Raw genomic sequence first — 15,837 nt, 5'->3', positions numbered from 1 at the left:
CTTATCCTTTCTCTTATTCTTATCATCAAATTACTGACTTTAGCACCGAAGTGGTTATTCCCGGATAATCCCCCGGGTTAGCTAATTTATGCTGACTATGCAGGTGCTTAATTAGATGATAAACCTTTACAGATTCCAAGACTCGTTAGTACCGGAGCTCACCTGGAACGCATGTAAACCAGAGCGAGTTTTGGGAAGCCAAACAATGGCCAGAGATTGCTTTGTGACTGCAGTAATACCACCATGCCAACAACCGCTAGCAGATCTTGTGGGTCAAAAAAGGGAAAGAACTCCATCCACACATGACTTGGCAATGAAAATTTTTATACACGCCCAAGTCGGTACCTCGCCCTTTGCCGGGGGGAGAAACCGTCGAAATAGAACTGCAACCAGGAGTCCTACGCCGAGTCGGACGGGTGGGATCAGATATGGACGTTGATTTATGGTGTCACTTAGTTGATCTCCTATGGGAAAATGCAGACGTGTTCACCTTCTCGGCTGATGAAATGCCAGAGATTCATCCTGACGTTATGGTACACAAGCTAAATGTTGACAGACGAGCACAACAAGTAAGACAGAAGAAAAGGAATTTCTCGATAGAGAAGATTGAGGCTATACAAGCGGAAGTGAATAAATTGTTAGCGGCAGGGTTCATAGAGCCTTGCACGCATCTTGAATGGTTAGCAAACGTAGTGATGGTGAAAAAGCCGTTAGGAATGTGGAGGATGTGTGTCGACTTCACCGATCTGAATAAGGCTTGCCCGAAAGACTGTTACCCATTTCCCAGAATAGATAGGCTTGTAGACTCAACTTCCGCCCATGCTCTGTTAAGTTTCATGGATGCCTTCTCTGGATAGCATCAAGTCAGCCTGTACGAGCCCGATAGAACCAAGGCTGCATTCATTACAGATGCCGGAGTTTATTGTTATAAAGCAATGTCATTTGTGCTGCGGAATGCGGGTGCAACGTATCAAAAATTAGTCGATAAGGTAATCGCAAATCAGAAGGGAAGAAACGTTAAAGTATACGTGGATGACTCAATTGTTAAAAGTCGATTTGCTACTGATCATGTCGCAAATCTGAGGGAAACCTTCGACACTCTCCGACAATACCAAATGAAGCTAAATCCCGAGAAGTGTGTCTTAGGGTTAGATCAGGAAAGTTTTTAGGATATATGGTTAGTGAAAGAGGAATTGACGCAAATCCCGACAAGATTGAAGCCATTCTCAGCTTGCCGCAACCGAAATTGATAAAAGATATACATTAAGTACCATTACAAGAAGAACAAAAAGAACAAAATACTGAAAAGGTCTTGCAGCAAACCAATAGTTGCGGAGCACAGACAACCAAGAAAACCAAACCATATCCATATTGTGGATCAAGAGAAGTCAAATTAATTGAAATAGTCGAGATGGACCAAGAGTGCAGATCATAAACATTTAAGAGAACCAGAACTGACATTTACAGCAAAGGAATATGATGATAGAAATTGTTGAGAGACGAAAGAACCTGAAATATGCACCCTGTTGTTGAAGAACGGACCTTTGACACCATTCCACCCCTAGGGCTTGAAAAGCATATCTGCATGTTAGGAGTCTGGGAACAAAACCTATAGAGTCATATACTTTAATGACTCTATGAGAAACCGTGCATCCAAATGCAGGTTCTCTTTTTGCAAATTTACCAACAGAGAATGCTAGAAAATATAATTGAGGACTTTGCTCAACCCAAACATCAAAGATGGGTAGCCTGCTTCCTTCAAGATATTGATTACTAGCAATGACTGACCTTGTCATCACCCAAACTAATAAAGGAATGATAGCAATTTCATGAATGCCCATATCATCCCACAACCTAGCAAAAAGACCTGCAAACCAAACTCTTCCCTCAAAACCATACTCCTCCTGCAAAGTGCAAACTCCATATGCATGGAAAACTATCCACATGCGCAAATAACTTCACCCCCCTGGAGAACTGTTTTAACAACCAAGGGAACACATACACACCCCGACAAAGCTACTAACAGGACCACCAACCTAACTAACAAGGGATTGTTTAATATTACAACCCTTAAAACCAACCAACAAGGCTCAAAAGCTAGACCACGACAACTCTTTGTTAACTTCCAAAACTAGAATTGTTCTATGGAACTCTAACTCATGACCAAGAAGAGAAAGAGAACTATTGAAAAACTAAAACCCAATCAACAACACAAGAAACTTATACATGAACAACATAATTAAACTAAAGCAAACCAATAACAACAACTAAAAGAAATCAAGCACACAAGCAACTTTTTCAATGTTCTCATCGTAATTTAGTTGTCACTCTCAATCGAACTTCTCTTAACAAAAATGACATAATTATACAAAATGTAAAATACTTTCATGATGCAATTGAAAATGATCAATCTTTGACTAATCATTCTACTAGAATTCCTTTAAAAACGGAGAGAATTTCCAATCAATTTCCATGTGTACACACTTGTACTATTTAAGTATACGTTCATAAGTCCCATTAACGCATGGTGTAGTGTAGAAACCAAGAAACAAATGTAGGGAATAATATCATGATATGATATTATCATATAATCTTTGATATGCAATTATGGGCTGATTTCCTTCACAATTATTATCTTTTCATATCTTTGACTTCTATAAGTGTAGATTGACTCATACTATCTTCTATCTTTGTATAATACAGAGTACTTTCTCATAGACTTTTATTGCTATGTAATTGATTTTCTTAGCTGTACATTACATAATTAGCACCTTAGACTTGTATATATAATTTGTAATAGTCTTCCATGAATATACAACATTATTCATTCTCTCAACAAACACTAAGCTTAATTACAAATTGCAATGAATTCTTTCACAAAATTGCTCCAATCTCTTCCATTATTATTTGTTTTGATCTTCTCAACTTCTTCTCTTGTCATGGCAAGAATGAAAGTTATTAGCAAATCAAGAATAAAACATAATAATCATGGCGTCGTAAAAACCATAACATCTTCTCTTGATAATGATGTTAACATTTTACATTACCCACAAACACTTGATCACTTCAATTATCAACCAGAAAGTTATGCAACATTTAATCAAAAGTATATCATTAGTTATAAGTATTGGGGAGGTGCCAAATCTAAGTCACCTATATTAGTCTATCTTGGAGATGAAGGACCACTACATGATGCTACGCCCAGTAAGTTCATTTTCAACGATTATGCCCGACGTTTTAAGGCTCTCTTGGTTTGTATTGAGGTAAAATTTGATATTCCCTATGTTTGAGAATAACTAACACTGTCTAACTTTGCAAATGCACTGATTTGACCTTAAAAAAGTTTGGCATCTAGTAGTAGTATACTCTTTAGTGTTTTAATAAGTGTTACACTTATCATATCTAGCCGTGTTTTAACAAGTCTTACACATTCATTTTTTAGCAAATAACTACATTTTAATATTATATCTCTCTCCTCTCATGGTCCCCAGCTAAATCCGCTACTGCTTTTTTTTTTATTATTTCTTTTCTCTCACATTTATTACTTTTTAATAAACTATTAACCCTACTATCTTTCTTTTACAATTTTTTTAATACGCCAATTACCCCACTTACCTTTTATCTTATTTAAGTCAATTAAATTATCTAAAATTTTGTGCCGGTCAAAGTGTAACTCTTATTAAAACACGAAGAGAGTATAATACTCATTTCACCTTGTTAAAAAAAACATAGATTTGCAAAGAGATGAAATATATGTCATGTTATTGAACTGATGAAAGCATTTGTTTTCTTTATAGCATCGATTTTATGGAGAGTCTATTCCTTTTGGTATGTCAACAGAAGAAGTCACAAAAAATGCAAATATTCGTGGATATTTCAACTCTGCACAAGCTTTAGCTGATTTCGCAAAGTTGATTTTGTACCTTAAACAGAAGCATAATGCACTCTATTCTCCTGTTATTTCTGCAGGTGGATCTTACGGTGGAAGTAAGTCATAGTCGCGCACTCTCAATATATACACTTTTCTATTGTTAATGTTTTTATATACAAAGTACATATTATAAGACGAATCAAATAATAATTTAATAACTTGCATAAGTATGGAGATTTTTTTTTGTTGTTGTTTGGAGAGCCACAAGGGCGGGGTGAAATCAATCCCAAGATCTTTTGAAACTGGGAGGAAAGCTCTAAACATTTGAGCTATCCACATTTTCTTTTATGTATATATATACTTTGATGGCATTATATAGTGTACATAATTATCCTCGCTCATATTATTTTTTATGTTACATACAGTGCTAGCTTCATGGCTCCGACTAAAGTATCCCCATGTTGTCTTGGGTGCCCTGGCCTCATCGGCTCCTGTGTTATACTTTGACAAAATTATTCCACCAAATCATGGATATTACTCTGTCGTCACCAAGGATTTTAAGGTAAATATAACATGATATCATTTTTTGGTTTGTAGGGGAGAAGGGCCCTTTCAGGCTGGAACCTCTCATAGACACTCTTAGTCCGGGTTAGTGGGCTAAACACTTTTAGAGTGTAGGGAAGGGTAAGAAAATCCCCACCCTAAAGTGCCTCTGGTGGGATTTGATCCCGCAAACTTTTAATTGTGAGATGCAAACTTTCCCACTAGCTTCATGGCTTCAGCTAAAGTATCCCCATGTTGATTGTGATTTGTGAGTTGCATTATGTTGGTTTTGTAGGAAACAAGTAAAAGTTGTTACGAAACCATCAAAAACTCATGGACTGAGATTGATAGAATTGGGGCAAAGCGGAATGGTCTCTCTATTTTGAGCGACAAATTTAAAACTTGTGTGTAAGTAATAATAATTCCTTTAATTTGTTTACTCGGACATAAGGAAACATAAGTTTATCACTTAAAGTTATAAATCTATTCGTATCAACCAAAAAACTAAAGTACAAATTTTTTAAATATTAATTTAAGGTAGACTTTTTCAATAATAGTGCGAGTATCAAATACTTGTTCTAGCAATACAGTGTGTTTGGGCTAGCCGCTCGGTGTGGCAAGGTGTCACATTAGTAACCCCTGAAGTAACCCCTCTAGTAACCTTCGAAGTAATCCCTAAAGTAACCCTTGAAGTAACCCCTGTCTAGTAACCCTCGAAGTAACCCCTAAATAACCCCTAAAGTAACCCTTGTCCGACCTAGTAACCCCTAACCGAATCTAGTAACTCCTGGCCGAATCTAGTAACCCCTGACCTAACCATCAATTCCACCGCTAAAGCCGCCACGAAACCACCAATTCCAACCACCACAACAATCAACCACCACCAATTCCAGCCAAAATTACCAGAAGAAACTAACTTAATAAATAAAAACCAAATAATTAAAAAGAAAAGGATCAAAACAAGTTTCTGAGTTTGAAATCAACGACGACGATCAAATCTGGGTAACTATAAATCAATGCTTTTAAACGTAATTTAATGTGCATGCCACAAAAAATACAGATAAAGAAATGGACTACATTATTTCACAATGTTACTGTAAATAATTGGCCAAACCAATGCTATTATCGATGGGTTGGTTTGGAGCTTTGAGGACCTTCGACAATGGCAAACACGAAAATGGTGATTTAGATCTGTGTTGGTTTGGAGCTTCGAGAACCTTCGACAACGACGAACAAGAAGACAACGACGACAAAAATTAGTGCTCCGGCGGAAGACGACGGTTAGAGATAGAAAGTTTGAAAGAGAAGATGAGGAGAGAGGAGAGATAGAAATTTTATTTTTTAAGAATAAAAGAAATTGTGACTGGTCACACAGTATGGCCAACCACATCTGAAAATTTGTGCTAGCCATAATACGAAGTATTACTAATATTGTGTCACCATTTTTTTTTTTTGAAACAATGTCACCATCTTAATTACTTATTGAGTAAGCCTATAGTACTTTTTTTTCACTTTATAATTTTCAGTGTCATGAATTGAAATTTGCTAACTCAATTTTATTACATGGCAAAAGAATGTATGACACCCGATGATGTGGTGTTACAATAGCACCAATAAACTATTAATTTGGTTCAATTCATATCATTTTGTCAACGCATGAATTGTCTAATATTGTTAAGTGTTAACCCTTAGTATTTAATTATATTTTTTTATTTTGTGCTTTGTTATGTAGCCAATTGAAAAATACAAGTGAGCTTAAGGACTTTTTGGCAATCAACGTTTATGCACAAGCAACTCAATATAATATCCCTAGTGTGAGCAGCATTTGTGAAGCAATAGACAGTAGAAGCAAAAACGATATACTTGCTCAAATTTACGCAGCAGTCGATGTATACTCGACCAATAACACGGATTGTCTAGATATTTATGTCGATGACAATCAATTCATAGGATGGGATTGGCAGGTAAATTAAGTTAATTTATACCTTTATTGGAAAAGCACAATGAGGTCCAATGGAAAGCAACATGTCTCTATACCCGCTATTGACTCGACTTGTTAATTGACCTTATAAAATGTGACCCTCTTTGATCCGGCCTGCAATTGATTTGCATTGACCATGACTAAACCTGCCCAATAACCAGGTCTAAGGTCCATCATGGGACAACCTTGCACCATAAAACACATGGGTTAAGCAACGTGACACGTGAACTTGACCTTAATTTGATTGGAAATTTCAAATTTAGGATTCTCTTTGAAATATTTTACACACGTAGATAGAGCTTAGATAGGCCAAGATACACGACTTGACACAAATCATGCATTGAAGCCATCTCTCAATATTTGTGTCTATAGTTTAATATCTTTCCTTGAAATTTCAGAGTTGCAGTGAAATGGTGACGCCTATGTCATATGGCACAAATAAGGATTCTATGTTTCCATATGAAACTTTTAACTTGCTCCAATTTATCAAGGAATGCAAAGACGAGTACAATGTTGTGCCACGACCACATTGGATCACAACTTATTATGGAGGGCATGTGAGTATGGAAAATTTTTGTCTTTTTTTCTTTACTGCATGAGGCCAACTTATTTATTCTCCGTTCTCATTTTTACTCATTTAAAATTATTTTTATTGTTTGAATAATTTCTATGCGATCCAAAAATTTTAAAGCGTTAAGCATTGTAAATGGATCTGTTTAGAATAAAAAAAATAAATAAATAAAAAATGCTTTGTAAATGGATATGAGACTAGTTTCTTACATAATATTATCCACTACAGGATATGAAGCTGATTTTGAATAAATTTGGCAGTAACATTATTTTCTCCAATGGACTAAGAGACACTTATAGTAGTGCTGGGTAATCCTCCTTTTTCCTTTGGACTAGAAAATGCTTTTTATTTATTTATTTTCTATTGTGTTCTTTAACACATATAAATCAATTAATTAACCTTGCTTTTAACTTAAATTTGTGCATTTTGGCAGGGTTTTAGAAAACTTATCAGAGAGCATAATTGCCATTTATACCACAAATGGTTAGTGTGCAACATCTTGTCATTTAAGTGCTATCTATTATTCTTCTACTTCATCGGGTTTTAAAGTTGTTCACTTTTATTAGCTTTTTTTTTTTTTTTTTTTTTTTTTTTTTTTTTGCATATATATACTATATATGCGTAATCCTCACTATTAGGTACAAAGTACTCCATAGTTAAAGATATTAATAGTTAGTGTAACATGCAGGCAAAATATACATTCAAAGTGCGGAGTATACGAGTAAGAAGTGTATTAAAGGTTTTATTTGACATTAGCTAAAGGAAGCAAAATGTTACCTAAAATTTTACTTTAATTACCTTAAATATTTGTAGGAACCCATTGCCAAGACATGCTTCCTGCAGAAGAAGATGATCCAGAATGGTTAGTTCATCAAAGAACAAAAGTTGAGATTATCAAAGGGTGGTTCAAGATGTATTATGAAGATCTCAAACAATATTTGAAATGATTTTGCTATTTTCATTGTGTTACTAATTTATTTTGTATTTTATGAAATTCTAGTACTTATAAATCATATACTATATACTTTTTTTTTAACATAAAAGGAAGCATGCATTACTTGGGCATAGCACCTAAAAAACTATTACATCCTAAAGTTGAAAGAATAGCTTATCTGCAAAATGCATGCATTCTCAAAGTACCATACTACTTTACTTCTAAGAGTGTTTTTAAAACGGACGACTAGAGAGTGATAAAACAGCTTGACAAAACTAAGTGGACTGAGGAAGAGCCTTGAGGCCGGCTTCATAATAAGCAGCTGCAGCACTCACTGGACAACACAAAATGATCAACATGACCTACGCTCATAATACTATGGTTCTTGGGTTTCAACTGAGTTAGGAGGAGGAGGTGGTGTTTTCAGGAATGTCAAAGAGGATGACATTTTGGTTATTCTTGTAAATACAATGCCCCAAATGCACTGGGTTCAGAACTGTATGCTTTAAGGGAGGGGCTAAACTATTTTCCCTTCCAAACACCCTGTAACACAAAAGAGTTTATCTGATAATCTATAATAAATCTGTTAAAAAACATAATTGCAGTTGTAGACTTCTGCATTGAAAATAATTCCATTTATGAGCTTCCAAATCTGCCTCATTTCCATAGCAAAGATACATCTCTACTTTAGGGTCTGACAGAAGTTGTAAGCTATCCAATCTATCTATATACTGTATACTTGTATAGTTGTATGTAAGTTGTGTATAATAAATTTATAGGAATAAAGTGAATAAACTTCCAAAGGATTTGCCCCTTTTAGATCAAAATGACGGTTCTTTTGTTCTTTTACGTTTTGATTTATTAATAACAAAAAATACACAAATTTAATTTATTCATGTAGAATTTTATTAGATTTGTAACCACCGAGAGATTTGGGTACCCAAATAGGTTTGTACATACTGGACCAAAATAATCATAAGGGTTAAGGTCTGGTCAAGGTTCACTTTACCGTATAAAAAAAGAGTAGACTTGTACTAGGGTTGGTCTAGTGGAAAAATTTATATCTCAGTAGGATTAAACTCCACTAGAAGCTATTTGGGGTGGGGATATTCTTACCCTCCCCTCCCAAATCCCACCGATAATCTTGGGTGGGTGAACCTATGAAAAGGTTCTGCCATAATAGATTAGTAGGACCCTTCTCATTAGCTGGAAAAAAAAAAAGTAGGCTAGGCTTGGACTTTGACAAACAAAGTGTTAATTCACTTAATAAGAGTTAATTCTAGAGGTCTAAACTTCAAATTACACCAAGTGAGGTAACTGGAGTGGACTAGATTCATTTACTTAACCCCTCTACTTTCAAATTTCTAGCCCCCAAAAACTAGACTAGAAAACCGTGATAAACATCACCTGATTATTACATTCGTTTAATGTCGGCTAGCCAACCACTTTTAAAATCATGACACAACCTATCTCTTACTTCGTAGGTTGTTCTATGTCCGGCATGCTCAACAAACAAAAAAACATCCCAAGAATTAAAAAAGGAAAAATTTTAAATTACCACCAAAAAATGTAACCATTTTCAAACTAACCACCCGTTTAATTTTTTATTTTAAATTACCACCCCTTAAATTAAATAAATGCTCAGATTACCACCCATTTTTAAAATTTGGTGGATTTTCCGTCTGTGGGCCCCACCTAACGTTTATTTTGACCCTTTTGACTGATTTTTTCCCCGATTTTTCTATTTAAAAACGCTCTCCTAACTTCAATTCACATTTTTCTCTTTGATTTTTGGTAGAATTTGGTGAAGGAAATGTGAATTAAAGTTTAAAGAGCGTTTTTAAAGAGAAAAATCGGGGGGAAAATCAGTCAAAAGGGTCAAAATAAGTGTTAGGTGGGGCCCACAGACGGAAAATTCACCGGATTTTTAAAATGGGTGGTAATCTGAGCATTTATTTAATTTAAGGGGTCGTAATTTAAAATAAAAAATTAAATAGGTAGTTAGTTCGAAAATGGTTATATTTTTAAATGGTAATTTAAAAATTAACCTTAAGAAAAGCCATCTAAAAAATCATTTGGGATCGTGATTATCTCATGTCCGACTGTGTGCGGTTCACTAGGCTAGCCCGACCCACTGCCATCTGCCAAGCCTCAACTTATCGTCCCTTTAATATTGTGCTCAATACGACTAAACCAGTAGTCAATAAGCTCATTGTTTGCCCCTCCTAAAAAAAAAAACTCATTGCTCAAAAATGGCGTTTTGAGTTTTCGCCAAAATAGTGCAGATTAAAAATGGCGTTTCTATTCCAGAAATTTCAAGAGGTTTGTTCTCTCTCTACCCATTTACATTTTCTTCAATGTTGTTCATTTTCATCTCCATTTTTGCGATTCATTTGTTCACACATCAGTTGCTCTACTCCGCAATCAATCTCAAATTTTTTTTGCCGGGTTTTTACGAGATTTTAGCAGTTATGTGAAATTTATTTTAATTTCAGATTTTCAGTATGTATAATTGCAATAATTTCAAGTTACAATGCTATAATTTGTGTTTATTTAACCCTAAGTTTATTGTGATGAATTTCTTGCATTTATGCTTTGTGAATGATGTACTGATGTGTGTTGATTTTACTCTCAGGCTGTGAAAGTTCTTGCTAAAAGTCCCACCTTTGCTAAAGATCCTAGGAGTCTCCAATTTGAAGCTGACATTAATCGTCTCTTCCTTTATACCAGGTTGGTTTCGATGTTTTGAATCGTTTACCTTTTTTCTCCGGGTTTAATGGTTGCGTTACTAGTTCAAATTACACTATCAACATGATTGTTACTCCATATGTTTCGGATGGAACGAAAGGGATGTTTGTCATAAATGTGTTTGATGGACATTGTAAATTTTGGAAAATCCTGATATTTCTTGTTTGCCGTAATTTCTGCGAAGTTATGCTGTGATTAGGATGTGAAATTAGTTGATGGGATCAATAGATTGAAATTTTCCAACATAACTTTTGGACAATTTTTGGAATAGTTATGAGTTTTGTGTGTCATGGCCTGCAAATATTCAGGTGGGAAAAGATTTTCCTTAGTATGATAGCCTTTGATCGGTGAAGTTGGAGATCAGGGGTATTGAGGTAGACGAAGATAGGGAAATTGTCAAAGCATGATTATCCATGATCGATTCTCAAAGGTATTGTAGTAAAAGTTGATGTATTCACAGATGCAACAACCCTCCATAGTCCATGATTAGTGGTATTGGGCTTTAGCAGTTCTTTCCCTAAGAATGTTTCTGAAACAACCCTCCATAGTCCATGATTAGTGGTGGTGTCTTTTATGCAAAGAGTTAGTATCAGTATCTTGGAGAGATGATATTCAATGTGAGCTTTTCATGCTATCATTCGATGTGAAATTTATCTAATGAAGTATCTCTATTGATATTGTTTTCATGGTTCTTCTACAAGTCCACGTAACCCCAAAATTTTACATCACGAGATATGGATTTGCTACTATATGTGTACTGTATAATCCTAATCCCAATATATGCGTAATATATCATAATTAGTTTGCATTACCTGACATATTCACCTACAGGGGATGGAGGTAGGGTAGGGGTGGTGACTGGGGAGGGAAAGGGAGAGGGGTTCAATTTAACCCTTTTGTTCTGAAAAAGCATTGTCTCCAACCATAAAGAATTCGAGACAAGAGTATCAAATGATTTACTTATGAATGTCTTCTGCTTGCAGCTATAACCGCATAGGAAAAGATGCTGACGAGGCAGATGTGGAGGAAATAATTGATTTGGCTAACAAAGCTTCCTTGGCTGACCAACAAAAGCAAGTTCAAGAGAATATTCATTCTCAAATAAAAAATTTCTGCACGCTCATGGATGAAATGCTTCTTCCTGCCAAGAAAACTGAGGAACAGTTTGAATCAGCTGCACGAATAGATAAGGATCAGCCACGAAGTGGCCTTAGGTTTGCTCTTGGCCGTACTGGAAGCTCTCCTAGTAACCAACCTGGTAATTTTTTCTTCAGGTTCCTGAATTTAGCTTGTTCTTTCTTGAATATGAAATTAATGATTGATAGCATTGCTATTTGTCTTCTGCCTATGCTACCTCTTATTAATCCAATATTTAAATACAATGATATCTTCAATCTTTAACTTGCAATGGATATAAATCATGTAATTTTTATTAATATATTTCTTGTAAGCAAGCGTAAGATATTGTATTAACTACACAAACTAATTTATAATGCCTTCTAGTGCATATCTTCTGGGAAGGACTTTTCATTTAATCAATCAAAGCCTTAATCCCATAAGTGGAGTTGGCTCTAGGAAGGATTTTTCAGAAATATAATTAAAAACTAAAATAGAAAAGCATTCAGGCTTTAAGCCTCAAGCTACATACAGTCTTACAGTTTTACACATCAAACCAATCTTTATCCCTACGACCTAACCCTAACTTTAGTGTAATGAGATTATTTGCTTTGACTTTCCAATTCTTCTTGGGACTTAAATATTCCCATAAAACATCATTTCTTGTAGTCATAGGCTGCACACATTAGAGAGAAATTACAAGTTGATATCTTATATTAACAAAAATTGTTAATATCATGGATATTTTGTAAATTCACACCCAATATCTCCTTTCTCTCCCCTCTATCTACACCACCGTCCACCGCACCCCCTCTCTCTCTCCTCATCTACACTATCGTACCACCGCAGATCATCACCGTCACCACATAACGACCATAACTGCACAACCACTAGAACCACCACCCGACCACCGCATGCCCATTAACACCATCGCGCCACCACCGCAACACCGCACGACCTTTAGAGCCACCCATCACATCACGACAGTTAGCAGTCTTAGCACCACCGCACAGCTATGAACACCATTTCACAAGCAAATTCCTTTCCCTAAGGATTTAATATGGGCCCACTTTACTTGCTTTGCAACTAGGGTGTCTTTTGTTGGCCGGCCGGCCGGCCAATTTATAGTCACCAAGGTGGTCCATCGCCGGCATAGCCATGGGAGGGGAGGAGAGAGAAGGAAATATTGGTGGTAGTGGAGGAAGATGACTGTATTGTACTTGTATTTTGGAGGAAAAATGGGTGATACTAAAATAGTTTGTTAATATAGGATATCAATTGGGTTGGCCTCCACATTAGACCAAAAAAATAAAAAAAATGAAAAAATTGTAGACCTCTCTCCTGAATTTATTTAATTTATGCTTGCTTATCAGCCATCTGGCCATAACTGAAATCTAGGATTCATTACTAACAAAATGTGAATTTATCAAAACCTCCCTTGTTGGCAGCTTGAATTGGATAGCCACCTAAGCTACGATCCTGTGTTTTGGCTCAACTAGTCTCTGCCACCAAAATTCATCTTGAAGAGTTTTGAGTTTTTGACAGAGAAGCTCATAAGTTTTTTTTAATGGTATAACTGTTGCCTTGTCCTAACTGATCAGCTCTCATCAATAGACCCCTCATATTGCAAAATTGTTAACAGTACCAAGACAAACAACTGCTGTCAGCAGGTGTCGTATAAACAATACTGGTTTTGGATGTGCACAGAGTGCACCCACTTGACCCATTGGTTACCCACTTATCTTGCTTGATGCTTACACCCCAAACATGCTTCCCCTGCAACATTCCAACTTAAAAGTGTTTCTGATTTAGGCATGTGAGCAGTATGAGCTGAAATGCCCCAAGTCCCAAGCCACATGCTTTCTTAACTCTGCAAACCTTGAAAATTTTCCATACCAGAAAAAATCCCTATCGAGCTTATTAATGATTTGCAAAATACTTTAAGGCAACAGCACAATTTGGGTTCACTAAGCATGGAGATTTATCGGGAAAGAATTATTTAAATTAACCCTCCCAGCAAAAGAGACACTTCTAGAGCTCCACATTCCAAACCTGGTACTTATTTTTTCAATGATATTCTCAGATTCTCCTCCAACACTTCCTATGCTGAACCTAAGTGAGGTACTTTTGGTGTTTTGGTGGGTTTGTGTTTGTATATACTCTCTGGATAGCAATAAAATTAAATTTTCCAACAAAAACAAAAACTAAAACTAAAAATAGATCCAAAAGATAAAAAAAATGAATAAATAAAAACTCGTAAAAGTATTAATTAAAAAAAAAACAAAAGACTATAATAAGGTAATAAAAATGTATAATATATCTAATTATGCACCTAATACAAAAGTTAATGGTTTTTGTGGCATTGTTAGAATCCCTTTCCTATGCTTGTCCTCCTTATTTGGTAGAACATCTTGTTCAAGGGAATTGGACCTTGCAAATTTTGCTCCATCTTGCTGTGCATCATGTTGTCCTCCATACTTAACACAGGAAACCATTGGAAATTGACTGTCAATATTTATATTCTCTCTTTCTCTTTCATATGCTTGTTTGCTCGTTGTTGCTTGCTGAGCATATATGGTCATTTGTTTTTTCAACTCCAATTTTTAGGACAAAACTGTCTAAATCTGAAGTTTCTCGGATGTCTGTATCAAGATAAATTAATTATAGGGTCACTTTCAGTGCAGTTGTACCTGAAACGAAGCCATTAAAGCTGGCTGATGTAAGTCAGGGTATTAAGGAACATTTAGGCTACTCACTTGCAGTTCGATCTTCTGAAATTCCACACAAGGATGCTGGCCGAGGTCTATTTCTGGAGGGTGAAGCTGATGTTGGTTCCGTGATAGCAATTTATCCTGGAGTAGTCTACTCCCCAGCATATTACCGATTTATTCCTGGATACCCAAGAGTTGATGCACACAACTCTTATTTGATCACTAGGTATGATAGTACTGTGATAAATGCCCAGCCTTGGGGTGAGGGAAATGATAACCGTGAATTCTGGGATGAAATGAACTCTCCACTAGCTGCAAAATTTACTGAGCAGATTGCTCAAACTGGTTCTGATCGGGTGTGGAAAATGTTGAGCAAGCCTCTGGAGAGCCCCAGAAGTGGAACCCGTGGTGAGATTCTGGAGCGGCGGAATCCACTGGCCTATGCTCATTTTGCCAACCATCCACCGAAGGATGTGGATCCAAATGTCATGGTTTGCCCATATGATTTCCCGTTGGATGAGAAGGATATGAGAACTTATATTCCAAATATATCATTCGGAAATGAAGAGGGAGTAAGGATGAAGAGGTTTGGTAGTTTCTGGTTCAAGTCTGGGAGTTCTGTTCATGGTGTTTCTGATATTCCCATCCTGAAATCGCTTGTTCTTGTGTCCACTCGAACAATTAGCAATGAAGAGATACTACTGAATTATAGGTTGAGCAACTCAAAGCGCCGGCCATCATGGTACACTCCAGTTGATGAAGAAGAGGACCGTAGGAGATGGGGCTGATTGTAAACTATAACTGCCATACCTTACAATAGAAGCAGAGAAGAGCTGTGATTGTGCTTTCTGATGACCATCAATTCGGTTCTTCAGAAACTATAAAATAATTGTTTTGAATTGGTATTTTCATCACAAAGTGGTTTTACCTGTATTACCTAGCGGTATGTTAGGAATTGATTTTGTTAGCTTCGTTCTTCCGATTTAGATATGAAACATTTTTGGTAAATCCTAGGTCGTTGAACTTACCTGCAGGACCATCAATTGCAAGTGAAGCAATATTGAACAAGTTATGTTCTGAGCAAATGTTTGTTGAATCATTGAATTCCTCTTGTGATAAAAAAATTCGTATGTCATTGCTAACAGAGTGATGAAACTTGGGGAATATAGCCTTGCCAAGGTGAAATGAAAAACCCTCTTAAGTAAACCATAAAAGAATTCAAGTGATTTGTATGAATATCAGACTGTTTTTCTTGCAGCCTTGCAGGTAAGTTAATGTGAAAGTTTGCTTCAGTTGTGTCTTCTTCATGTGAAGTACTTCAATAACCAAAAAGGTATGATTCTATACTGCTTGAAATTCAAA

The 15,837-nt window shown here is 36.0% G+C and overlaps 2 protein-coding genes across 2 annotated transcripts; both read left to right on the top strand.

The window, feature by feature from the left end:
- The first annotated feature begins 2,864 nt into the window (after nt 1-2,864).
- On the top strand, nt 2,865-7,913 carry LOC145590203 (uncharacterized). The gene is made up of 9 exons (XM_081646954.1): nt 2,865-3,263; nt 3,798-3,987; nt 4,297-4,433; nt 4,710-4,822; nt 6,147-6,378; nt 6,794-6,952; nt 7,195-7,274; nt 7,400-7,449; nt 7,780-7,913. The coding sequence occupies exons 1-9, from the start codon at nt 2,865-2,867 to the stop codon at nt 7,911-7,913; spliced, it is 1,494 nt and encodes a 497-aa protein (XP_081503080.1).
- A 2,174-nt stretch (nt 7,914-10,087) lies between these two features.
- On the top strand, nt 10,088-15,767 carry LOC145587322 (uncharacterized). Its single transcript, XM_081644051.1, has 4 exons — nt 10,088-10,222; nt 10,536-10,630; nt 11,632-11,906; nt 14,449-15,767. The coding sequence occupies exons 1-4, from the start codon at nt 10,193-10,195 to the stop codon at nt 15,261-15,263; spliced, it is 1,215 nt and encodes a 404-aa protein (XP_081500177.1). The 5' UTR covers nt 10,088-10,192; the 3' UTR covers nt 15,264-15,767.
- Nucleotides 15,768-15,837: the final 70 nt, after the last annotated feature.

This window comes from Chenopodium album, chromosome 17 (assembly GCF_948465745.1).
Source record: "Chenopodium album chromosome 17, dcCheAlbu1.1, whole genome shotgun sequence".
Lineage (NCBI taxonomy): Eukaryota > Viridiplantae > Streptophyta > Magnoliopsida > Caryophyllales > Amaranthaceae > Chenopodium > Chenopodium album.
Note: the sequence above shows the minus strand (reverse complement) of the source record. Positions and strands in the feature narration are given on the sequence as shown.

Coding starts and splice junctions, on each gene's coding strand:
- LOC145590203 (XM_081646954.1), top strand. CDS start 2,865: ATGAATTCTTTCACAAAATTGCTCCAATCTCTTCCATTATTATTTGTT. Junction 7,275..7,399: donor GACACTTATAGTAGTGCTGG/GTAATCCTCCTT, acceptor GCATTTTGGCAG/GGTTTTAGAAAACTTATCAG. Junction 7,450..7,779: donor TGCCATTTATACCACAAATG/GTTAGTGTGCAA, acceptor AAATATTTGTAG/GAACCCATTGCCAAGACATG.
- LOC145587322 (XM_081644051.1), top strand. CDS start 10,193: ATGGCGTTTCTATTCCAGAAATTTCAAGAG. Junction 10,631..11,631: donor CGTCTCTTCCTTTATACCAG/GTTGGTTTCGAT, acceptor TTCTGCTTGCAG/CTATAACCGCATAGGAAAAG. Junction 11,907..14,448: donor CTCTCCTAGTAACCAACCTG/GTAATTTTTTCT, acceptor CTTTCAGTGCAG/TTGTACCTGAAACGAAGCCA.